This window comes from Gadus morhua, chromosome 20 (assembly GCF_902167405.1).
Source record: "Gadus morhua chromosome 20, gadMor3.0, whole genome shotgun sequence".
NCBI lineage: Eukaryota > Metazoa > Chordata > Actinopteri > Gadiformes > Gadidae > Gadus > Gadus morhua.
In genome coordinates this window covers 2,805,788-2,831,730 of record NC_044067.1, presented here as the reverse complement: position 1 = coordinate 2,831,730, position 25,943 = coordinate 2,805,788, and the positions used below count along the sequence as shown (strand labels likewise).

Below are 25,943 nucleotides of genomic sequence, written 5' to 3'. Positions count from 1 at the left end.
AAAGAACACGCACACCAAGACACGTGCGCAAAGGCACGGACACACACACACGTCACACACACACACACACACACACACACACACACACACACACACAAACCAAGGCATGCCCACGCACACACACACACACACACACACACACACACACACACACACACACACACACACAGACGGACACATTAATGCATGTAAAGGCACGCATACACACACACAAACACACACACACACACATACATTTATACACATAGATAAATGTGCACAAAGACACAGTGAGCTTAATCTCACACACATAGACACTGCTCACACATCCACACACACACACACACACACACACACACACACACACACACACACACACACACACACACACACACACACACACACACACACACACACACTCTTCTTACATCAAAAGGAGTCTTTGGGTGTGAAACCTCATCTGATGCAAACTGTAATGAAACAAGTTGAAACATCAAATGCTTAAAGTGTAAGCGACGTGTAAAAGTGTGAAGGCGTCACTGAGGAAGAGTGCGTCAGTTTCCCCGCCTTGCTGACGAAGAGGAAGAGCAAGTCTCTCTCCCCGCTGCGCTGACGAAAAAAACCTCCCTTGCGGAAATTAACAGAAAAATCAATACACTCGCAAGAATAATTGAAACCATGCAGAGTGAGAAAGAAATCCAGACTGGTCCAATCAGACAGGAATCAGCTCGATGCTGAGATAGATGTGGGAGGGCTCCTTGACAGTGTGTTAGAGGCTCAAACATAACACATGAGGATGTAGCTGTATGCCTCTACACCAAGGGGCCCTGACCACGCACGTCCTAAAGACATTAGCCACAGGATCTGTGGACGACTGGCACAGGCATCTGTTGGGGTCGTTTAAAATAGACTCTGACGCTGGAGGCAAAAAATGCAGAGATGTTGTTTAACATTTTTTTAATGTTTTTTTATTCCTGTATTTGGATATAGTTGAGCAGGTTTGAGGTAAACACTGGGCGAGGTGAAGCTCTGCTCCATCGTCATGGTGTGAAACGCGCTTTCATTGATCAACGCAGCCGGAGTGAAGCGAGGGAATGCCACTGCTTCTGGCTCAAATGATGACATTAATCCACACACTCTAAATGTTGCAGTGTGAGTAATTAATCAGGTCTTTGTTGCTGAGGAATTAAGGTTAGACTGACGCTATTACGCCCATTCTGGAAGAGCTGAAAACAGACACGAATAGCCAAGTATTTAACGGAGTGACGTGATTTAGGGATGGGAAGAAAACCTTTTTTATTCATTATGCCAATGGCATTACCACACACGCCTGTTCATGCTGACAAAGGTGTATTTTCCATATGTAGGCTAACATTTGTGTTTGTGTACGGTCTGATGTATGTGTGTGGGTGTGTGTGTGTGCTTGCATTTCCATGAAACGCATGAATGTGTGTGTGTGTGTGTGTCTGTGTGTGTGTCTGCGTACATGTGTGCATTTATGTTTGTGTGTGGATGTATGTGTGCCTATGTGTGTGTGTTTGGATACATGTGTCTATGTGGGTTTGTGTGTTTATGCATGTTTGCCTCTGTTTGTGTGTATGTTTTTGCATGTATGTGTGCCTGTGTGGGTTTTTTGTGTACATATGAGCATGAGTGTATGTGTTTGTATGTATGTGTGCCTGTATGTATGTGTTTGTGTGCACGTGTGTTTGTGTGTGTATGTATGTATGTGTGTGTGTGTGTGTGTGTGTGCCCGGGTGCATGTAAGAGAGGCAGAGGTAATTTGTTTTCCTCATAAGCAACATATTTTTAATTGATTTCAGCACCCGCCGGGTTTGCCTCCCACCATTTAAACATGCTTGACACACAGAAATCAAAGCAGCACATTACCACATCAAAAGAGCCACTGCCCTAATGCCATCCCTATGAATGAACCTCCAGTTTGTGGAGGCGAAGCATTTTCACAAATGCTAATGAACCGTCCTCAGTGGCATGTCCACGTAAGAGCCGTTCCTAGGAGTCCATCTGGGGGAAGGGGAGGGTAGCACCGTCTGTATCTCTCTATGAATATCTACGAGCTCCGATCAGGGTGAACCGGGCCTTTCCCTTCCTCCCGTGAATGAGTTTGGGTGGAATATCTCCGTAAGGTAACAGGAACATGGCGGAACTCCAACCTCGCAGCTTCTGGTTTCCAGTGCACAGGCTGCGCCGTCTCTTCTGAAGAGCTTGTGCGGATAGACGGCGTCCTGTCGGCCACCAGGGAGAGGGAGGTGGGTCAGCTCTGCCGTCTTGTAGTGATGTGTCGGTCGCGAACGATCCGGCTCAAAGAGCCGGCTCTTTGACGTGAACGATTGGAACCGGCTCTACGATGGGAGCCGTTTTAAGATCCTATTTGGGAGCCGGTTTTTTTTTTCCAGTTTTTCGCTCTCTCCGCCTCCCCGTCGCTGCATGTGCTTTTGCTCTGCTTTTCGGTTTTTTTCTCCTGCGGTGCCTCGCTGTCTCTCCCCCTGCCCTCCCCCTCCCCCTCTCTCTCCTTGCGCGTTCTGCCTGTGGTAAAGCAGAGGTTTTTTTTTTTCCTCCGTCGGTGCCTTAATGTCTCCACTGCCCTCGTGTCAAGCGTGTGCTCCACACATCTGACCAATCACACGCAGCTTTCAATTAATAATGCGCCGGGAAAACACTGAAAAAAAAGTTTCTCTCCACTTTCTTTTTGGAAACCGCAGGCAATTGGCCAAGCTGTATAGCGTTCGTGGGCAGGTGTCAATGCACAGTCACGCACGCAGCAGTCAAGAAGCACACACGGCATAAAGAAGGGGAGTCAGTGTGACAATTGAATAGGCCTGTGTGATAATGAGTGGTGACAGAAAACGGAGCAAAATCTGGACTCATTTTAATGTCAGACTCCACCAGGGCAGAGTGTAGACTCTGCAAAACCAGAATATCCTATCGTGCAGGCTCCACTAACAACCTGCACAGACGGAAGTGGTGCTATTTAGTAATAAAGGTTTTATTCATAAAGCATTGTTATGCTGCATTTTTACTCATAAGTGCTTAACAATGTCAATAATGAAACAAAATGTTATAAAATTAGGTTTAAGCTATTGATTAATTAATAATGTAAAACATGTGTATGGGGAGCCGTTTGGGAGCCGAAAGAGCCGGCTCTCCACAGTAAGAAGAGCCATTAGAGCCGCATCTCGCAAAGGAGCCGAAAATCCCATCACTACCGTCTTGGCTGTGAAGCGAACGGAAGTGAGTCGGGGTGAGGGACAGCGCTTGTAAAGTGCACTTGTAAAGTTAGGAAAAGCCTCCACCGTGGCTGTCATACTTTGCACGCTGTGTACTTGTGAGTGTACGTGTTTGTGTCTAGACACAGCGTTTGACTGAGACGTATCAATAGAGGAAGGATTCATACTGTCTGTGTTAGACAATATGAATGTTTTAATCCCGACACAGCCGTCGTCGAAGGACGCGGCGTATCGGAGATCAATGCAACAGGAGGATACCAGATTAGTTTTAATAACAGGAAGAAGAGGAGGTTGAAATGTAACCTTTTCGAGACACTGAAGAGTGAGGGAAGAACTTTCTAGCGGTCTGATATGGATGTCTGTCGGTTCCAACGCATTACGGAGGTTTATATTGTTTGACGTTCCGTCTGTTACCGACACGGTGTATTCCTTCCAGAATGATCCATCCATCAGCCGGGACCTCTCCTCCGGGGCCACTTCTGTGTTCCTGGCCAGGGGGGAGAGACGGGGGGTACGGCAGTGGAGGAGATGACTGCCCGTAAAACACATCGACAATCAGAACATGCCAAACATCTCCTGCACAAGCAAAACACCTTCTTCATCCTCGTTCCCAACCCCCAGACAAAGGCTTCTCCATCTGCCGTGAATAGGCATCTTGAGGTGGTTTTGCTCTAAATAAAACATGGCTTTTTTTGTGAGAGGAGATTATACCGAGAGAAAGTACTTGTTGACAACATAAATAACCTATTTGTGTCTGCCGCTGTGCTGCAGAAAGCGATACGGCGCGGAGACAAAGTGACGGTGTAGATCACTCATCGCCCCCGCTGCACCGCCAGCCCCCGCGTCCGCCGCGCTACTGAGATGATGCAACGCAAACACACGGGCAGACGGGACCTGACACCTGGGCCGGTGAGGTCACCTCCCGCCAGCGGCGCCATTACGGACTGAGCGTTGGGGAGGAGAGCGGAGCCCCTACGCTGCTCTGTACGCCGTCAGCTGTTGTGGGTGATGGAGAGCAACGAGTGATATGGATCACCTCGCCTGGCGGTCTCGAGGGGACGAGGGGTTAGGGGTTTCACCTCACACCACTGATCCAGTGTAAAAGGTGTTAACGAGCCTCAGACAGACAGACAGTCAGACAGACAGACAGACAGACAGACAGACAGACAAACAGACAGACAGACAGACAGATGGACACACAGGCAGACAGACAGATGGACACACAGGCAGTTCTAGGTGCAATGTTAACCAGCCTCTGAGAGTCAGACAGACAGATATAATGACAGGTCTATCTGCAATGTTAACCAACAGCTGAGAGACAGAAAGACAGACAGAATGACAGGTCTATCTGCAATGTAAACCAGCCTCAGACAGACAGTCAGACAGACAGACACACAGGTCTATCTGCAATAATAACCAACATCGAGAGGCAGACAGACAGAATGACGGGTCTCTCTGCAATGTAAACCAGCCTCTGAGAGACAGATAGACAGACAGAATGACAGGTATATATGCAATGTTAACCAGCCTCAGACAGACAGTCAGACAGACGGACACACAGGTCTACCTGCAATGTTAACCAACGTCGAGAGGCAGACCGACCGAATGACGGGTCTCTCTGCAATGTTAACCAGCCTCTTAGAGACAGAGGTACAGGCCTATCTGAATTACTTATCGGCGTGTGTTTGTGCGTGGAATGTAAGACAATATGCAGGCGTGCGTGTGTGTGTGTCGTGTGTCGTGTGTCGTGTGTGTGCGCGTGTGCGTGCACGGTTAAATATAAGTGGTGCAGGCGCTCAGCAGAACTAGTGTTTGTCAGCTAATTAGCGACGGGAGCGAGAGCGACAGAACAGCGGGGGGGGGGGGGGGGGCAGCGGGGGGAGCTGTTGGGATTTGATGGAAGCAGTCGAGCATTGTTTCCTCTGACGGGTGTTTGCGCAATTGTGCGCAAGCGCGCATTCACATGTGTGTGGGTGTGTGTGTGTGTGTGTGTGTGTGTCAGAGTGTGTGTTTGTATGTGTGTGTGTGTTTGTGTGTGTGCAGTAAGTCTCTGGGTGGTGTGTGTGTGTGTGTGTGTGTGTGCAGTAAGTCTCTGGGTGGTGTGTGTGTGTGTGTGTGTGTGTGTGTGTGTGTGCATGTGTTTGTGTGTGTGTGTTTACCTGTGTGTGCAGTCAGTCCCTCTGTGGTGTGTGTGTGTGTGTGTTTGTAAGTGTGTGTGCGCGGTAAGTCTCCCGTGGTGTGTGTGCTTGTGTGCGTGGCAGGGACTAAGCGTCTGCGTCGTCACTGAGCTAATGAAGCGATCATCTCCGACTGTACACGTGTCACACACAGCCGTCCAGCCCCAGCTGACGGCCGAGAGACATACAACCAGGCTGTCTCCGAACACAAAGCCGACAGGAAGGGAGCGAGGAGGACCAGAGAGCGTCGTCTCTCCTGTCACTGTGTCCCCAACTCAGGCCTTCTTCAAATCGCTTCCCGCTGACAAAGCCGATGTGTGGTTACAAATACAAAAGATCTGTGACTAAAAACAACCGTTTTTTCTTTCAAAAAAAATGCATAGCAGCCGTATTTTTCCTGCTTCTTCCTGCCTGTTTTTGCAAAACGGATCCAGTAGTCGCGTGGAGTGTATTTGCATTACCTTATCCTCCCTGAAAAGATGAACATTGCGGCAACTTCTTGACTTTTTCACAGAACGGATGGACCCCCCAATGCATTTCGAGAGCGCCCCATGCAAAGTACATGAGCTCCGTCGACGGACGCATGTAGTGTGGCTGTAAGGTAACCGTACTCAGGATTGCACTGGTGCACGCTGCTGGTGTTGGGAGGGAGCGGAAAAACCAGGCCCCACCTGACCAGTTGGACTGGTCCACCCACCATGTTAACCAGCATCTGAGAGACAGACTGGTCTACGTGCTGCCTAACCAGGCAGCGCCTGATTACCTGTGTTGGTGTGTTTGTGTGAGGCCCCTCATCCGAAGCATCCTATTAAAGACAGGCAGCCCTGGGACGGCTAATGCTCGAGATGCTGCCGTTCTGGTGCAGCCGAAGCGTCCCTGTAAATTAAAATGTTCAATCATTTCCTACTCCTGCGTCCTTCTGGTGTTTCCATGACGATTTGAAGGCTAGAAGATGTTGGTGGGGGGGGGGGGGGGTGGGGACGAAAAACACCCACACCTCTTCTCCTAAACGTGGAGAAGGAGCTGGATGGTGAGTCATAACATCATGTCCTCCTGGGGAGGTGGTGGAGGCCAGTGGACCATGGGTTTGTTGGGGTGGGTGATAAATATAGATGTTGTCGTAGCGACGTGAGAAAAAAAATCTGTTTTATGCCGCGGGAACAGAAAGTGAGGCTTTTATAGTTATATCAAATGCGAGCGTGGTACAAAAACGTTGCACTCTGCGTTTTTTTTTTGTTGGATTGTCTCTATAATTAGTTCCTCAATTTCTGTCACCAGTTTATTTTGGAAGGCGAATAAGAGTTAATTTTAACGCATCATACACACCTCAAAACTCCTGATTTTAATAACAACCATTATTTTGACAAAGCAGCCGCGTGGAGCAGGTAGAGGAGTGAGTGAGGCCTTCACCGTACTGAGACGGGGGTGGGGCTTCTCATTAAATACTGAAAACGACGACAGAAACAAACGTTATTTTTCTCACGCATTCGTCTTTCAAAGACTTTCAACATCTGAGTACATTGTGGGCTTTTCCATATCGCGCTTGACATTTCTCCCATCTCTGCCGCTCTGGGAGTACAGGAAATAGGATTTGGGGATGCTCTAGACTAGAGAGACGCACATGGACAGAGACGCGTCGCTCACAGGCGTCTGGTTGCGTCGTACTGTCAGATGCGGCATGCCGCATGCGCTTCACGCACGTTTCCTCACCACCACCACGGATAGCTTCACGTATTATTATTATCATAATAATAAATAAATTAATAAATATAGATATATAAATCTATAATAAATAAATAAATATATGAATGCGACACGTGGCGGCGGATTGTATTTGCGTGTTCGCATATCCGTTACCAAGGCAAGCCGCTGTGCCGCATCTGCACGTGGTTTAACTAATTAGTGCCACGCTCCGCGCTAATGAGTTCACCTGTGGCGACTCGTGCTCCGTCATCTCTAACTTACCTGTCTGCTGCGCAGTAGGCCAAACTAACCGTCTAACGTCTCCCAGGTACGGTGATGTATACTTTAGGAGTTTAACCAGAACTTGGTTGGAGTTTCCCGGTTTTGTGTGACAAATGACAGTTCTTGTAACGAACGCTTTTCGAAGTAAAACGGACCACCACATCTGGACCTGCTGTGAGTAGAACGTTTATTTTCCTACTAGGCTTAGGCCTACTTGATGTTGAATGTTGGTTCTTGACGTAATTGGACATAATTTGTAGTGTTTTTGCGTTGTTATAGGCCAGTTATTTTTCCAGGTGGTGTGGTTAAATGTGGATTCAATGTGCTAATTGTGTGGGCTGATTTAAGACGTCATAGAGTCTGATGCGTTTGCCAAATCATGTTTTTTATTAAGCCCTTGATCGTTTTATTAGGTGGATTTTTGCCTTTTAAAAACAAAACAAATTAAAAGTTAAAACCCTTAAGAATTTGATATATTTCTTTCAAGTATATTAGTCTAGATGCAGCTAAACTATAGGCTACACAACTGCCAAAATAAAGTAAAAAAAAATGATTAGTATCAAGTTTTAATGAAGTTTCTACAGGTTAAAGGACTGTCGTTTGGAGAAGATTGGTGCCAATATTTGGGGAAAGGAATGCATGATTAATTTAAATTAAGTTAGCTTGAATCTACTTTGCCTCAGTGGTGTGGTTTGAGCACTGAAACGAATCTGCTCATTCCGTTACTTCACAGGTCAAGGAGAAGAAAGTGATTCTGTGAGTATCAAAACTGAACCATGAAGAAGAAACTGCGAACTGTAAGTCCTTATATTTCCTCTTTATGCTGGGGCATTGTTTTGGCCTCCTCGTTGGCTGAGGTGGAAAGGTGAATGATTTAAATAATGTTTTTTGTTGGTACGTGGGCTAATTACCTGTTTAGTTTGAACATGTGTCAATGCTGTGTTAGAAGGGGTGTAGTATAGGTTCCAAGTGAATTGTGAGAATAGTAACATAGTTTCTCAGAATGCAGCCAAAACATACTCCAAGGTTTTGTCTAGATTTTCTTTCGACATGCTTCGCCACTACTTCCTGAACTTTGCATCACGTCACATGAGTTACCGTACTGACGAGGGTTCGGATTGAGTGATCAGAGATGCATGCTAGGGTTCTGCGCTGTCTGAAGCCTCCAGCTCTGTAGACTTGCCCCCTTCAGGTGAAGGCATGTGTAAGAGGTGGTTGTGAAGTCATTTACATGAACTGGGATGTCATTCAAGATGGTGACAGGCTCTCACCTAAAGGAGAAACGCCCGGGGATGAGATGTGAGGGCTCTTCCTCAACGACTAGAACACCACCTCGGTCCTTCGCTAGAGAACCATGGAGCACATTTCAACGTTGCCCACCGTACATCTTGAAGCCGTAGCTACGGTTTCTCTACCTCCGCAGCTGGAGTAGAGCACAGCTGCAGTCACGAAAAGGGTCCTTGGTGGGATCTTACCGCGATAGGTTCTGATTTAAGGGGACCGAACTTCCAGGACCAGCTGGCCTCCTCCATTACTCTGCAGTTCAGCCTGAGAAAGGCTTGCATCTGAGCCAGCAGAGGGCTCATCGGCCTGCTGTTCATATGGGATGAGGAGAATCCTACTGTAAAGACCTACCAACCAATCCCTGCTCTGTTCAAGGTCTGGTCCGTTCATGACCTACCTACCAACTACTGGGACGTCCGATACCTACCAACTACTGGGACGTCCGATACCTACCAACTACTGGGATATCCGAAACCTACCAACTACTGGGATGTCTGAAACCTACCAGCTACTGGGATGTCTGAAACCTACCAGCTACTGGGATGTCTGAAACCTACCAGCTACTGGGATGTCTGAAACCTACCAGCTACTGGGATGTCTGAAACCTACCAGCTACTGGGATGTCTGAAACCTACCAGCTACTGGGATGTCTGAAACCTACCAGCTACTGGGATGTCTGAAACCTACCAGCTACTGGGATGTCTGAAACCTACCAGCTACTGGGATGTCTGAAACCTACCAGCTACTGGGATGTCCGATACCTACCATCCCACCACTGGGGTGACCTCATCAGATTACCTTCTCACCACTTCCATCAAATCCCGTCCCTGTTCTCAGGCTCATCAAAGCGGAAGAGTTTGAGTCTGAAGGAAAACTGGACTGCCTGTGGCTCTTCAGGTGGGCATGGCAAGGGTTCTACCTGGCCTGGTTGTTCATGTGGTCAGGGTTCTACCTGGTTGTTCATGTGGTCGGGGTTCTACCTGGTTGTTCATGTGGTCGGGGTTCTACCTGGCCTGGTTGTTCATGTGGTCAGGGTTCTACCTGGCCTGGTTGTTCATGTGGTCAGGGTTCTACCTGGCCTGGTTGTTCATGTGGTCAGGGTTCTACCTGGCCTGGTTGTTCATGTGGTCAGGGTTCTACCTGGCCTGGTTGTTCAAGTGGTCAGGGTTCTACCTGGCCTGGTTGTTCATGTGGTCAGGGTTCTACCTGGCCTGGTTGTTCATGTGGTCAGGGTTCTACCTGGCCTGGTTGTTCATGTGGTCAGGGTTCTACCTGGCCTGGTTGTTCATGTGGTCAGGGTTCTACCTGGCCTGGTTGTTCATGTGGTCAGGGTTCTACCTGGCCTGGTTGTTCATGTGGTCAGGGTTCTACCTGGCCTGGTTGTTCATGTGGTCAGGGTTCTACCTGGCCTGGTTGTTCATGTGGTCAGGGTTCTACCTGGCCTGGTTGTTCATGTGGTCAGGGTTCTACCTGGCCTGGTTGTTCATGTGGTCAGGGTTCTGCCTGGCCTGGTTGTTCATGTGGTCAGGGTTTTACCTGGCCTGGTTGTTCATGTGGTCAGGGTTTTACCTGGCCTGGTTGTTCATGTGCTCAGGGTTTTACCTGGTTCGGTTGTTCTTGTGGTCAGGGTTCTACCTGGCCTGGGGTTCTTCATTCGGGCGTGATCAGGGTGACGAGGCATACCATGTGTGAGCGTGATGACATGGGGATACGCACTTATTATACATCACAACTTTTTAGGCAATAGTCCTTCAAGCGTGAAAGACTGCGACGTGGCTGCCCTTTCTAGCCCCGACATGATAGTTGTCTGGCAGGCCCTGTGGATTGTATCTTCTGGACTCCTGTGCTGGGATGCAGGTTTTTCTTGGGCTGAATTGTAATGCATTTGTCGATGCTAGCTGGACCTGGGAGTTGGGTCCCCCTTTGAATCAGAAACCATCTTGGTAACATCCCAACTAGGGTTCTCTTCATGCTGAAACCAAGCTCTTCTTCAGCTGAGGAGGAAAAGAAATCCTCGCTGGGGCTTCAAGATCTATGAAGAGGAATATTGAAATGTGTGCAATGGTTCCCTCCCGTAGGCGCTGTGGTGTATTCTAGTCGCTGAGAAAGAGCCCTCACATCCTACCCATGGCGTGTCTCCTTGGGGAGTCCCTGTCACAGTCTTGACGGATGTTCCAGGTCATGTAACTGATGCAACAGCCCTTTTGAACACTGTTTCTCCGGAGGGGGGCACGTCTACAGAACAATAGACTTCAGACAGCACAGTATCCTAACATGCATCTCTGGCCACTCAGACCACACCCGGATCAATATGACAATGCTCATGCGATGTGAAGCGAGGAAGTAGCCAAAAGACAGATTAGTTAGCTTTTTTTGTACACTGGCAAGCATTGTTAATTTGTAGGTAGTTAGTTAAATGGGGTAACTGAAATGTTTAGTCAAAATGATTTGTACATAAACCAACAGCAACAAACTACCAGATCGCCTCAAGGTAAGTCTGTTGGCTGTATTTTGCAATGAGACGACCACAACATCTTCATCGTCGTTCAGCTCAAGGTGAGGTGCTGGTTACGTTACTTAGGGGTGGTTCGTACTGGAACGTTACGATTCCAGTATGACGGGGCTTGGCGTTTCTGTAGAGGTTGGTAGTTTTTGTGCAGTCTGTGAAGCTCTGATGCTGCAGTACTGTGTGGTGGATGTTGAGTCACCTGGGGGGATAACTGGCAGTACGAACAGGATTGGCAATTGCGTTATGTCATCCACACCTTATTATGGCGTCTGGCAGTACGATCAGGATTGGCAATTGCGTTATGTCATCCACACCTTATTATGGCGTCTGGCAGTATGATCAATATTGGCATTTGCGTAAACCTCTTAACTATTGAGCGTACCCAATTAAGGTAATCTGGCAGTGCCCCATTTCAATAGGTAACCATTTGCGATTATTGGTAAATCCTTTTGCACTAGAAATTAGGAAGGGCACTCTTAAAATATATATATTTTTAATTATCCCACAAAATACCGCAAACTACTTTGATAACTGCGCTCTACAATCAACTCTCGATTTTCTGCGCATACATTTATCGGGTCGCGTAAAAGATGGAGACAACGGCATTTACCTACTACTGCTTTTTAGTTCTTCAACAACCCAGCAGCTGAATGTGGCTAAGTATCATTTTACTATCTAAATTACTATTGATATTGCTAGTGTTCTAAATATCTGGGCTGTGATCTGCTCAATATAGTTTCTGCTAGACTTCAGAAACAAAAGGAAGGGTTAAATGTAAGTGTGCTTATTCACGTATTATCAAATGGCATAGCTGTTTAGAAAAGTAAAGTTAATTGTTGCGCAAATACTACCATAAACCTTTGACTTTTGAATAAATCAAACTAGGCAACTAAGATACGTAGTGACCAAGAACTCTTATATTGATGTTCAGTTTATTATTGGTGAGGCAGTGATGTAAAGCGCGTCGTGTTTTTAAATGGATGAATGTTGTGCTTACAGACGGGGGAAACTCCAGGCCTTGCAGTCCTGATCCTGTATGACGCAGAAGATGTCCATCCAACCGCACATGTGAGTGTTTGATATTGAAGCTTTCCCATTGATTCCCACAGTATTTACCCATCTTTTATAACATTATGATCTTCTCGGTGATCTCTGCAGCGTGGTCGGTGGGAGGAGATGTGGCCCAGCCGTTGAACCAGGCTCTATCGGTGTAAGTGCCTTCCGATCAATGTTGATTTTTGTGTTAAAAGGATGTATATTGGACGTTAATGTGCTTGATTATGATGGTTCAGTACCTTGATTTAGTGTTTGGGAGTCCGCTTCCTGAAGACGTCCAACCTGTGTCTAGTTTATTGCTTCTCCTTCTGAAAAATGTACTCATCGCTTTGTTTAAAAGCATCTGGTAAATGCCCTCAATGTAAATGTAGTTGATTAATAAAGCTAATTTACAGCAGTTTAGAAATGGCACGTCGTCTCCCAAGGTTTAGTTAAATATTGTACAACACAGCTGGGTGGACCTGAGGCTGGGAACCAGAGGGTAACCCCACTACCTGGACCAGAAATGGGGCAGCAGGGTGGACCAGGGTAACCATCTCCAAGCCGCTCTGAAACTATTTGTTGAGGCTGATTATTTTTTATTATCTTTCTCAGATTTTCATTCTGACAGTAGTAGTTTATACATTTCTCAACGAGTCAACATGTAAACTTAAGGAAGTTACATATTTTATCCCCTTTACAAATGCAAGGGTGTGCAGGTTTGACCTCCCCGGCTTTGTTACCAGATTTTGGACCCAACTACTGCTGTTTGATGTTAGGTCAGGACGCGTTGGTGGAGGAGGAGGGCTGATGGACGAGAGCCGACGGCGCCATGGTGGACGAGAGCCGACGGCGCCATGGTGGACGAGAGCCGACGGCGCCATGGTGGACGAGAGCCGACGGAGGAGCCATGGTGGACGAGAGCCGACGGAGCCATGGTGGACGAGAGCCGACGGAGCCATGGTGGACGAGAGCCGACGGAGCCATGGTGGACGAGAGCCGACGGCGCCATGGTGGAAGAGAGCCGACGGCGCCATGGTGGACGAGGGCCGACGGAGGAGCCGTGGTGGAGGTCCTGCCTTAAGAATGATGTCGGGGTGAATGCAGCCAGTCTCTAAATTGATTATCACTCTCACTGATACTGAACGGTTTCTGTTCTAAAATCGGTTACTTCAGCCGTCATCTAATGTGGCAGATTTAGAGAAAACCGTCCTTGGCTTAATGGAGCCATCAGTGAAGTTTTATTGAGACTCTAACCCCTCAATGTGAAGGCTAGAGTCTACGCTACTGGTACAAGAATTCTACAAGTTTTATAGTTTGTTTTAAATATTGAGTTTCAGCTGAGGCAGAAGACTGTTTGAATAATGTTAACAGTCAAATTTCAAATGTGTGCTGTTGAATTCACAGAATGTTCTACCATTCTCCTGCGTAACACATTTCCACATGTGTGCGTGGTTCTTACTTATTTATATTTTTAACTTGCAGTATCTTGTATTCCTCTACATTTTACACCAAAAGCCAGTACTTTGGTTCAGAATGGTTTAAAAGAGGCGTCCAAAGAAGGATCCCACCCACTGCTCAACTAACACCCCTGTTTGTTACAGACCCGATGGCCTTGGCTGATGGAGGAACTGCATCTGGAGGACGACCATGAATCTACCTGCCAACAGGTGGTACTAGTTTGCACTGGTTTGCATGAACTGAACATGGTGGACATGAGGCAAATTCACTGCTTTTTGCTCCAGACCAGGACTCTGTGATGGAGGGGGGCTGTTGGAGCCGTGCTGAGGACCTGCTGGTGAAGGACGTCCCTCGTGGGGGGGGCAAGGACAGCCGACCCTGAGGTGATTATACCTTACACTGCCACCTCAATGTGAAGGAGTAGGCTGCTAGACTAGCCACTCCACCAGCCCTACATCGGTCTCTTCAGCCATCGTTTTGATCAGAATGATTTTGGGAAAAAAGTCCCTGGGTTAATGGAGCTGTGAGTGAACAGGATTTATTCACTCACAATTTTGCTCTCCATGTGTGGCTGCAGCGTCTGATTTCTCACATTGATTCCCTCAGTATTTACTCATCTTTTATAACATTATGATCTTCTCAGTGATCTCTGCAGCGTGGTCGGTGGGAGGAGATGTGGCCCAGCCGTTGAACCAGGCTCTATCGGTGTAAGTGGCTTTCGATCAATGTTGATTTTTGTGTTAAAAGGATGAATATTGGATGTTCATGTGCTTGATTATGATGGTTCAGTACCTTGATTTAGCGTTTGGGAGTCCGCTTCCTGAAGACGTCCAACCCGTGTCTAGTTTATTGCTTCTCCTTCTGAAAAATGTACTCTAAATGCCCTCAATGTAAATGGAGTTGATTAATAAAGCTAATTTACAGCAGTTTAGAAATGGCATGTTGTCTCCCAAGGTTTAGTTAAATATTGTACAACACAGCTGGTTGGACCTGAGGCTGGGGACCAGAGGGTAACCCCACTACCTGGACCAGTAATGGGGCAGCAGGGTGGACCAGGGTACCATCTCCAAGCCGCTCTGAAACTATTTGTTGAGGCTTATTATTTTTTATTATCTTTCTCAGATTTTCATTCTGACAGTAGTAGTTCATACATTTCTCAACGAGTCAACTTCTAATCTTAAGGAAGTTGGATATTTTTTCCCCCTTTACAAATGCAAGGGTGTGCAGGTTTGACCTCCCTTGCTTTGTTACCAGATATTGGACCCAACTACTGCCGTTTGATGTTAGGTCAGGACGCGTTGGTGGAGGAGGAGGGCTGATGGAGGAGAGCCGACGGAGCCATGTTGGACGACAGCCGACGGAGCCATGGTGGACGACAGCCGACGGAGCCATGGTGGACGAGAGCCGACGGAGAAGCCGTGGTGGACGAGAGCCGACGGCGCCATGGTGGACGAGAGCCGACGGAGGAGCCATGGTGGACGAGAGCCGACGGCGCCATGGTGGACGAGAGCCGACGGAGGAGCCGTGGTGGAGGTCCTGCCTTAAGAATGATCTCGGGGTGAATGCAGCCATTCTCTAAATTGATTATCACTCTCACTGCTACTGAACGGTTTCTGTTCTAAAATCGGTTCCTTCAGCCGTCATCTAATATGGAAGATTTAGAGAAAACCGTCCTTGGCTTAATGGAGCCATCAGTGAAGTTTTATTGAGACTCTAACCCCTCAATGTGAAGGCTAGAGTCTACGCTACTGGTACAAGAATTCTACAAGTTTTATCGTTTGTTTTAAATATTGAGTTTCAGCTGAGGCAGAAGACTGTTTTAATAATGTTAACAGTCAAATTTCAAATGTGTGCTGTTGAATTCACAGAATGTTCTACCATTCTCCTGCACAACACATTTCCACGTGTGTGCGTGGTTCTTACTTATTTATATTTTAACTTGCAGTATCTTGTATTCCTCTACATTTTACACCCAACAGCCAGTACTGAGGTTCAGAATGGTTTAAAAGAGGCGTCCAAAGAATGATCCCACCCACTGCTCAACTACCACCCCTGTTTGTTACAGACCCGATGGCCTTGGCTGATGGAGGAACTGCATCTGGAGGACGACCATGAATCTACCTGCCAACAGGTGGTACTGGTTTGCACTGGTTTGCATGAACTGAACCTGGTGGACATGAGGCAAATTCCCTGCTTTTTGCTCCAGACCAGGACTCTGTGATGGAGGGGTGGTGTTGGAGCCGTGCTGAGGACCCGCTGGTGAAGGACGTCCCTCGTGGGGGGGGCAAGGACAGCCGACCCTGAGGTGATTATACCTGACACTGCCACCTCAATGTGAAGGAGTAGGCTGCTAGACTAGCCACTCCACCAGCCCTACATCGGTCTATTCAACCATCGTTTTGATCAGAATGATTTTGAGAAAAAAGTCCCTGGGTTAATGGAGCTGTGAGTGAACAGGATTTATTCACTCACAATTTTGCTCTCCATGTGTGGCTGCAGCGTCTGATTTCTCACATGTATTCCCTCAGTATTTACTCATCTTTTATAACATTATGGTCTTCTCAGTGATCTCTGCAGCGTGGTCGGTGGGAGGAGATGTGGCCCAGCCGTTGAACCAGGCTCTATCGGTGTAAGTGGCTTTCGATCAATGTTGATTTTTGTGTTAAAAGGATGTATATTGGACGTTAATGTGCTTGATTATGATGGTTCAGTACCTTGATTTAGTGTTTGGGAGTCCGCTTCCTGAAGACGTCCAACCTGTGTCTAGTTTATTGCTTCTCCTTCTGAAAAATGTACGCATCGCTTTGGTTAAAAGCATCTGCTAAATGCCCTCAATGTAAATGTAGTTGATTAATAAAGCTAATTTACAGCAGTTTAGAAATGGCACGTCGTCTCCCAAGGTTTGGTTAAATATTGTACAACACAGCTGGGTGGACCTGAGGCTGGGGACCAGAGGGTAACCCCACTACCTGGACCAGTAATGGGGCAGCAGGGTGGACCAGGGTACCATCTCCAAGCCGCTCTGAAACTATTTGTTGAGGCTGATTATTTTTCATTATCTTTCTCCGATTTTCATTCTGACAGTAGTAGTTTATAAATTTCTCAACGAGTCAACTTGTAATCTTAAGGAAGTTAGATCTTTTTTCCCCTTTACAAATGCAAGGGTGTGCAGGTTTGACCTCGCTTGCTTTGTTACCAGATTTTGGACCCAACTACTGCCGTTTGATGTTAGGTCAGGACGTGTTGGTGGAGGAGGAGGACTGATGGAGGAGAGCCGATGGAGCCATGGTGGACGAGAGCCGATGGAGCCATGGTGGACGAGAGCCGACGGCGCCATGGTGGACGAGAGCCGACGGAGCCATGGTGGACGAGAGCCGACGGCGCCATGGTGGACGAGAGCCGACGGAGGAGCCGTGGTGGACGAGAGCCGACGGAGGAGCCATGGTGGAGGTCCTGCCTTAAGAATGATGTCGTGGTGAATGCAGCCAGTCTCTAGTTTGATTATCACTCTCACTGCTACTGAACGGTTTCTGTTCTAAAATCGGTTACTTCAGCCGTCATCTAATGTGGCAGATTTAGAGAAAACCGTTCTTGGCTTAATGGAGCCATCAGTGAAGTTTTATTGAGACTCTCACCCCTAAATGTGAAGGCTGGAGTCTACGCTACTGGTACAAGAATTCTACAAGTTTTATCGTTTGTTTTAAATATTGAGTTTCAGCTGAGGCAGAAGACTGTTTGAATAATGTTAACAGTCAAATTTCAAATGTGTGCTGTTGAATTCACAGAATGTTCTACCATTCTCCTGCATAACACATTTCCACGTGTGTGCGTGGTTCTTACTTATTTATATTTTTAACTTGCAGTATCTTGTATTCCTCTACATTTTACACCAAAAGCCAGTACTGAGGTTCAGAATGGTTTAAAAGAGGCGTCCAAAGAATGATCCCACCCACTGCTCAACTAACACCCCTGTTTGTTACAGACCTGATGGCCTTGGCTGATGGAGGAACTGCATCTGGAGGACGACCATGAATCTACCTGCCAACAGGTGGTACTGGTTTGCACTGGTTTGCATGAACTGAACATGGTAGACATGAGGCAAATTCCCTGCTTTTTGCTCCAGACCAGGACTCTGTGATGGAGGGGGGCTGATGGAGCCGTGCTGAGGACCCGCTGGTGAAGGACGTCCCTCGTGGGGGGGGCAAGGACAGCCGACCCTGAGGTGATTATACCTGACACTGCCACCTCAATGTGAAGGAGTAGGCTGCTAGACTAGCCACTCCACCAGCCCTACATCGGTCTATTCAACCATCGTTTTGATCAGAATGATTTTGAGAAAAAAGTCCCTGGGTTAATGGAGCTGTGGGTGAACAGGATGTATTCACTCACAATTTTGCTCTCCATGTGAGGCTGCAGCGTCTGATTTCTCACACGAGTTCTGAAAGTTGTTATTCTGTAAAGGGGACATGTTATACCACCAGGTGTGAGTGTGATTAACCTAACAAGCGGTTTTGTAAATCTGCCCCGTATGACATCACTAGTGGGCGTGTCCACCTAGATCTGAGCCGTACAGATCATTCTACCAGCCTACCCAGTGGACTGAAGTAAACGTTGCTCATCTATCCAGCACAGATCTATGTAGACACACCCACTAGTGATGTCATATGTGTCCGATTTTGGCAACGGCTTGTAAGGCTAATCACACTCACACCTGGTGGTATAATGTCCCCTTTTAAAATGAAGAAAAACTGTCTACTGAGGTGTGAGAATGTTTTTTTTTTTTTCATATCTTGATTGTATCGCTGACCCACCAGGATCCGCTCGGAAGACTACGATGCGACTGCAGAGGTCTCTGGAAGGTAAAGGACAGCTGTGGGTCATCATTGTGTTCAGTCATGTGACGATCAGAACTAAGTGATTCAATTATTTATGGAACTGAACAGCATTTTCATCAAATAGAATATTTCAGTGTTCTGACTTAAAAGATTACAAACTATAGCTGCTTTGCATTTGCTTTAGTTTCTATGCAAGTTGGAAAGAATAAAACAAATCATATTCAATGCCCTCATTAACACTCCAGCTAGTGCTTTGGTTTAAACCGGGCGTCACAAGAATACCCCCACCCCCCAATTGCTCAACTACCACCACTGTTTACACAGACCAGGAGTCCTTGGCTGAGGAGAGCTGATGGAGGAGCCGTGCACCTGGAGAACCATGAGTCTGCCTGCCAACAAGTACTACTGGTATGTTTGCATGAACTGAACATGACTTGTACTGGGAAACAACAGTTTACTACCAGACATTATAGCAAACTACCACTGTCAGATAACCATGATGGCGCCAGTGTGTCAGGCTCGCCGTCAGGTGCTCTACCTGTTGTGTTTGTTTTTGCTACTTTTAACGCTTGTACATAACATCAACGCTCTTCTGGTCTATGATCGCCAAACGTTGCTAGATCTGAGAAACGCTGCTATAAATTTAAAAAAATCAGACTATTGTGAAGGGGGGACACCTTTCCCACCGGATCTCCCGGCCGACCTCCGCCGCACGCTTGCTCCACTACCTCGGAGAAGAAGGTACCGGCGACGGGGGAAACGTAGCGGCTATCTCGTGAAGCTGAGGTTGGGGTTGGCACGTCCTGATCGATATGGTGCTGCCCCTCGCCTGTGTGTCTCTCAGCGCTCCCTGGATCCTGTTGCTTCCTCTCTGGTGAAGGTGACGGGCTGCGATGAGGCTTTCCAGCCCCACCGTCCCTGCTCCCCTTGTTTACGCTGGCGTGGAGCAAATCTGGAGTATCTTCGGCCCCTGGCTCGCGCCCCATCGTCAGCTGGTTGTCCGCCGGCTCCTGCTAGATTTGGCTTGGTGAACGCCAGATCACTTGGAAATAAAGCTTTTATCCTTAAGGACTTCTTCGTTACGCGGGAGCTGGACTTTCTTTTTATCTCCGAGACCTGGCTAAGTGCGGGTGAGTCCGGAGTCTTTTCTGATCTTCTACCTGACGAGTGCTCCTATTTCAATTCTCCCCGGTCGTCTGGTCGAGGACGAGGAGGAGGAATTGCGACCGTTTATAAGAGTGACTTTAAATGCAAACAAATATCGCGGCTATCCCCCGCGAGCTTCGAACTGAGCTTATTTGAGCTGGGTCATTCCCACACTGTGTTGTGTGCTGTGATTTATCGTCCTCCCAAATATAACAAAGACTTTTTGATGGACTTCTCTGTATTTCTGTCGGATATTATGCCGAATTATGACCGGGTCCTCATCGTGGGGGATTTTAACATTCACGTCTGTTGTCCTGAGAATAACTCATTGGCGAGAGACTTTTTAAATATCATTGACTCGTTTGACATTGTCCAAGCTGTACTTGGGCCGACACATGAACGCGGTCATACACTTGACCTCGTCTTATCTTATGGTTTGCCCGTTTGCAATCTGGAGATCTGTGATGCCTTTTTCTCTGATCATATGCCTGTTCTGTTTGAAGCCGCTGTGAACCGTTTGACAGCTAAACCTTGCGCAGTCGCTCGCAAATGTCGGGTTATGAACCCCTCCACTGCCGCACGTTTTTCCACTGTTTTCATCCAGAACTGTGTTATTCCTGAAAATGTGTCAGATGATACTGAGTCACTGAACTGTTGGTTTCTCAACTGCTGTCAAACTGCCTTAGACATTGTGGCTCCACATAAAATTAGACGGCAAAAAACTAAATCGGAGGCTGAACCCTGGTTGAATGAAACCACCAGGGCTTCTAGACAGGAGTGTAGAAGAGCTGAGAGAAAGTGGAAAAAGGACAAACTGCAAGTGTCTTTCCAAATTATGCGAGATTGCTGGCGCCACTACCAGTCGTCTGTGAGAGAGGCCAAAAGAAAATATTTTTCTGAGATCATTTTGTTAAATTCTCACAAACCTCGTGTATTGTTTAAGGTAATTAACTCTGCTCTGAATGCACCACAGGCGTTGCAAATTGAGGGGTCTCCTGCTGTGTGTGAAGACTTTCTTAGGTTTTTCATTGACAAAGTGACATCTGCTAGAGCACTTATTTCTCCACCTGCTATTGATCCCTCAGTCTCAGCTCCATGCTCTGTGTTCTTAGAGATGTTTGAGCCTGTAACCCTGTCCTTTGTGGAGGAGATTGTTGGCCACCTGAAGCCCTCAGGTTCTCCAGCTGATATTGTTCCTCCTCGACTTTTTAAGGAGATTTTTCCAACTATTGGACCTTCTTTTACTGCTGTCATTAACAGTAGCCTATCATCGGGAGTTGTGCCGGCTCAATTTAAACATGCTGTTGTGCAACCCTTGTTAAAAAAACCTGGACTTGATCCTACTGCTTTGTCTAATTTCAGACCTATCTCCAAACTGTCTTTTCTGTCAAAAGTCCTGGAAAAGATTGTTCACTGTCAACTCATGGACTATATAAATGGACAGAACATTATAGAGATTTTCCAATCTGGTTTTAAAACATTACACAGCACCGAATCAGCGCTGCTTAGAGTTTTTAATGATATATTTTTAGCTACTGACTCTGGCCATAGTGTTGTCCTTGTGCTCCTAGATTTGACTGCAGCCTTCGACACAGTAGACCATGACATCCTCATTGCTCGTCTGGAGCAGTGGGTGGGTGTCAGTGGCACAGCACTAAAATGGTTCAGGTCTTATTTAACCCAGCGGTCTTTCTGTGTTAGCCTTGCTGAGCATGTGTCCTCCACTGTCCCGCTATTACATGGGGTTCCGCAGGGTTCGGTGCTTGGCCCCCTTTTATTCTCCCTTTATTTACTCCCACTTGGCTCAATTCTTAGGAAGCATGGTATTTCTTTTCATTGCTATGCTGATGACAGCCAGATTTATATTCCTCTTAGAAAGGCAGAAGCATACAGTATTAAGCCTTTGTTAGACTGCCTGCAAGACATTAAAGCTTGGATGTCCCTAAACTTTTTAAATTTTAATGAAAAAAAGACAGAGGTTATGGTTTTCAGTGGCTCTGGTGTGTCCCCCCTGGTTGACCTAGGCTACCTGGAACAGTTCCGTAGGCCAATCTTAAATAACCTGGGGGTTAAGGTGGACACTGACCTCAAATTTGACACCCAGGTAAAAGCTGTGGTGAAGTCCAGCTTCTTCCAGCTAAGGCAGCTGGCCAAAATTAAACCAATGCTTCAGAGACAGCATCTTGAAATAGTAATCCATGCGTTTGTGACCACCCGGCTGGACTACTGTAATGCACTTTACATGGGGATTAGTGAGGCCTCCATTGCCCGCCTCCAATTAGTTCAAAATGCCGCAGCTCGTCTCTTGACTAACACTAGAAAGTACGACCACATTACACCTATTCTGGCGTCATTGCACTGGCTACCTGTACGTTTTAGGATTCATTTTAAAATACTTTTATTTGCGTTTAAAGCCTTAAATGGCCTTGCCCCACCATACCTCTCCGAGCTGCTAATACCCTACACTCCTAGCCGTTCTCTTAGGTCAGCTGACCAGCTGTTTTTGGCCACACCCCGTACCAGGCTAAAACACAGAGGAGAACGTGCCTTTGCGGTAGCAGCCCCAAAATTGTGGAACACTTTGCCACTCCATATTAGACAAACTACATCCCTGTGTCTCTTTAAAACCTTGGTAAAAACGCACCTTTTTTATTTGGCCTTTGGACACTAGATGGCGTGTTGATGTGATGTAGAAGTGTTGGGTGGGTCATGTGTTTTTACTTATTTTTTACTTATTTTATCTCTTTTTATCTCTTATTTTATCTATTTTTCTCTTGTGCAGCACTTTGGAAACCTTTGTGTTTGTTTAAACTGTGCTATATAAATAAAGTGGATTGGATTGGATTGGATCAAACTACCACTTTGATTGTGCCCAGACATTGAGGCCAAACGGCCCCGTTTGTCCCCAAACAGGAAGGCGGGGCATAGGGAGGTGATGGAGGACCTGCCTGGTGAAGGACATCAGGGTGGGGCGAGTGACACCCGACTCCAAGGGGATATCCACTGAGGAGAGAGCTGAAGGAGCCATGCATCTGGAAGGTGAGTCTGTTGCTGATGGAACTCTTAACGGGGCAGGATGGGGTGTTTGGCTCTCCATCAGATGGTGCTGGGTTCCACCCCTGAGTTCTCAGACTACAAGGCATGACGCACTTCTGAATTCACCAAGTCTCTTTGGCTCAGACGGTCTGCTAAATAACTGAATCATTGCATCCTTTTGTATTCATATCATCCGTCTTTGTAAGGTGCAGTTGAAATGCTGTGTCCAGTCTGGGACGGACAGACCTGAGCTGCATCAAACCTGTATCTCTGACCAGCTGGAGGCCTTTAGGTCAGTAGCCCACTGCTGAAGATGACATGGACATCTTGTTCATTGACTACAGGTGTAATAACCTTTTGATAACGTGACACTACCTAGACAGTCAACTGAACAATATGCTGTTTTCCTCTGTCCGCATTTCAGTGATCAACAACCGCCACTCATCGCTGGCCTGTGGATTCATCTACTCCACACTCACACAACAGGACTTTGGCCTGTGGATTCATCTCCTCCACACTCGCGCAACGTGACCTTCTCACCATCTGTTGCACGTTTGGATGCACCTAGCGTGTTCCATCGAGGGTTCCTCCCTCCCCATGGTGGGAGGGTTCCTTGTCCTTCAAGGCGTCGGGGTTCAGTGTTAGGGACAGAGTTAGGGACAGATGGCTGCGCTGGATTCACGATATACGCTTTGTGATCAAAATGGGTTCGGACATCGGACAAATCGCTTCCCAAAATGTTTCAATGTGTAAACGATTTTATAAAATGTATACTCATGTTTATATAAAATCGTATATAACAAATTCTACCTGGTTGTGTGGCTTTTTCTGCATGTTCTGCATGTTGTGCATTTTGTGATGTTTAATACTGACCATAATGAGTTAACCTATACACATCTACCCTACACTCGACCTCTACCCTCACCTTGACCCCCCCCTCTACCCTCACCTTGACCCCCCCTCTACCCTCACCTTGACCTCTACCCTCACCTTGACCCCCCCCTCTACCCTCACCTTGACCCCCCCCCTCTACCCTCACCTTGACCCCCCCCCCTCTACCCTCACCTTGACCCCCCCCCCTCGACCCTCACCTTGACCCCCCCCCTCTAACCTCACCTTGACCCCCCCCCTCTACCCTCACCTTGACCCCCCCCCCTCCTCTACCCTCACCTTGACCCCCCCCCTCCTCTACCCTCACCTTGACCCCCCCCTCCTCTACCCTCACCTTGACCCCCCCCTCCTCTACCCTCACCTTGACCCCCCCCTCCTCTACCCTCACCTTGACACCCCCCCCCTCCTCTACCCTCACCTTGACACCCCCCCCCTCCTCTACCCTCACCTTGACACCCCCCCCTCCTCTACCCTCACCTTGACACCCCCCCCTCCTCTACCCTCACCTTGACACCCCCCCTCCTCTACCCTCACCTTGACCCCCCCTCCTCTACCCTCACCTTGACCCCCCCTCCTCTACCCTCACCTTGACCCCCCCTCCTCTACCCTCACCTTGACCCCCCCCCTCTACCCTCACCTTGACCCCCCCCCTCTACCCTCACCTTGACCCCCCCCCTCTACCCTCACCTTGACCCCCCCTCTACCCTCACCTTGACCCCCCCCCTCTACCCTCACCTTGACCCCCCCCCTCTACCCTCACCTGGACCCCCCTCGACCCTCACCTGGACCCCCCCCTCTACCCTCACCTGGACCCCCCCCCCCTCTACCCTCACCTGGACCCCCCCCCCCCCCTCTACCCTCACCTTGACCCCCCCCCCCCCCCCTCTACCCTCACCTTGACCCCCCCCCCCCCCCTCTACCCTCACCTTGACCCCCCCCCCCCCCCCCCTCTACCCTCACCTGGACCCCCCCCCCCCCTCTACCCTCACCTGGACCCCCCCCCCTCTACCCTCACCTGGACCCCCCCCCCCCTCTACCCTCACCTGGACCCCCCCCACCCCTCTACCCTCACCTGGACCCCCCCCCCCTACCCTCACCTTGACCCCCCCCCCCCCTACCCTCACCTTGACCCCCCCCCCCCTCTACCCTCACCTTCACTTCCATTATAAAATGTATTTTAAAAATAGAATATGAAAATAAGGAATATAAAAAAAAAACACTTGTAAGTGCGATTCCAAGGTAATAAGACCATTTTAAAGTCGAATGGAGTCTTAGGTGAACAATTGTAGGAGGTAGGTCCCAACATTTGTGGAGAATATTAAAAAAACAAAGCCTACGAATAACAATGGGTGAGCGCTGCATGTAGCACTCGACTATATTTGCCCACCACAAATCTAATTGCCCCGCCATCTGAGCAGTCCGGATCCAGGCCTGCAACCCCGGCTCCCTGACCAGGTCCCAGCATCTCCCTTCTGTTGGCAATCTTCAAATGAGGTCGCTGGAGCCTGCGTGCCGTGTTCATGCCATGTCTCAGCCTATCAGAGGCGTGTACAGTCCCACTGCATTAGTCTCACATGTCAAGCAGATCAGTTATTCATACTGGCTGCTTGTTGATATCTGTTGGTACACGGTTCAGATGGTTTATTGAAGTCACTGAATAATTGTTTATAACACTTTAGGATGTACGGTTGATTCCCTCGGAGAGGAACCACGGCAAACGCAAGGAGTTACTTAATAAGGGATCCTCCTCGCTAAGAAAAGAGATGCATTTAGTCATAAATGGAGGATCTGTTGTGTTTGTCTCCTGTCTTGTTGAACGCAGTCTTCCCTGGAGGATCTCTGGCAGACGTAGAAGATCACTCTACGTCTGCCGGCCTACATATCCTGATGCAGGGATGGCATTTATGCACACCTATGCCTCTGAACTGAAGTTCAGTGCGAATAATAAAGTTAAGACATCTCGTAAATATACCTCTGATCAGTGATTGAGTAGGTTGAATGTTTAAAACCCAAGAGGGCGCAAACAATCGTTTTTCTGGCTGTTGATATACTAAAACGATTCACAAGTGGATATTAAATAACACACTTTAGTAATCCCAGCGGGAGACGTGGAAGAAAACGGTTCAGCTATCAGCCAAAACAACATTCAACGTTTATCAGTGGGTATGTAGATTCATGAGTTTGTAATGATCCACAAAGTACGACTGTTTCAGAGCACACCGCTTAAAAAAGGCCAAACAATGGGGAGCGTTGACAGCCGAGGGATCCTCCGGTAGCGAGAGAACTCTTACTGCGTATTGCACCATTTCAACAGCGGTTGTGTTATGGAGTCTTCAGCCTCTCAGACCAGTAGCGCACTGTCCCTTGGGAGAGCACC

At 47.8% G+C, this 25,943-nt stretch overlaps 1 protein-coding gene and 1 long non-coding RNA gene across 9 annotated transcripts; both read left to right on the top strand.

Moving 5' to 3' along the window:
* The first annotated feature begins 1,968 nt into the window (after window positions 1-1,968).
* Window positions 1,969-5,041, top strand: LOC115532719 (uncharacterized). The gene is made up of 3 exons (XR_003974108.1): window positions 1,969-2,249; window positions 3,664-3,887; window positions 3,999-5,041. It is a non-coding gene; the product is annotated as an uncharacterized LOC115532719 (long non-coding RNA).
* A 2,317-nt stretch (window positions 5,042-7,358) lies between these two features.
* On the top strand, window positions 7,359-23,438 carry LOC115533604 (formin-2). 8 transcript variants are annotated; one of them, XM_030344184.1, is made up of 17 exons: window positions 7,359-7,543; window positions 8,103-12,230; window positions 12,321-12,372; window positions 12,977-13,294; window positions 13,802-13,867; window positions 13,943-14,041; window positions 14,302-14,365; window positions 14,946-15,216; window positions 15,724-15,963; window positions 16,224-16,287; window positions 16,891-17,108; window positions 17,641-17,880; window positions 18,473-18,517; window positions 18,818-18,901; window positions 22,553-22,678; window positions 22,882-22,967; window positions 23,100-23,438. In XM_030344184.1, the coding sequence occupies exon 2, from the start codon at window positions 9,352-9,354 to the stop codon at window positions 10,315-10,317; it is 966 nt and encodes a 321-aa protein (XP_030200044.1). In that variant the 5' UTR covers window positions 7,359-7,543; window positions 8,103-9,351; the 3' UTR covers window positions 10,318-12,230; window positions 12,321-12,372; window positions 12,977-13,294; window positions 13,802-13,867; window positions 13,943-14,041; window positions 14,302-14,365; window positions 14,946-15,216; window positions 15,724-15,963; window positions 16,224-16,287; window positions 16,891-17,108; window positions 17,641-17,880; window positions 18,473-18,517; window positions 18,818-18,901; window positions 22,553-22,678; window positions 22,882-22,967; window positions 23,100-23,438. The 8 variants fall into 8 exon arrangements, with proteins under 8 accessions (XP_030200044.1, XP_030200047.1, XP_030200045.1 ...); XM_030344187.1 differs by having other exon boundaries at window positions 13,802-14,041; window positions 15,724-15,789; window positions 15,865-15,963; XM_030344185.1 differs by having other exon boundaries at window positions 13,802-14,041; window positions 17,641-17,706; window positions 17,782-17,880.
* Window positions 23,439-25,943: the final 2,505 nt, after the last annotated feature.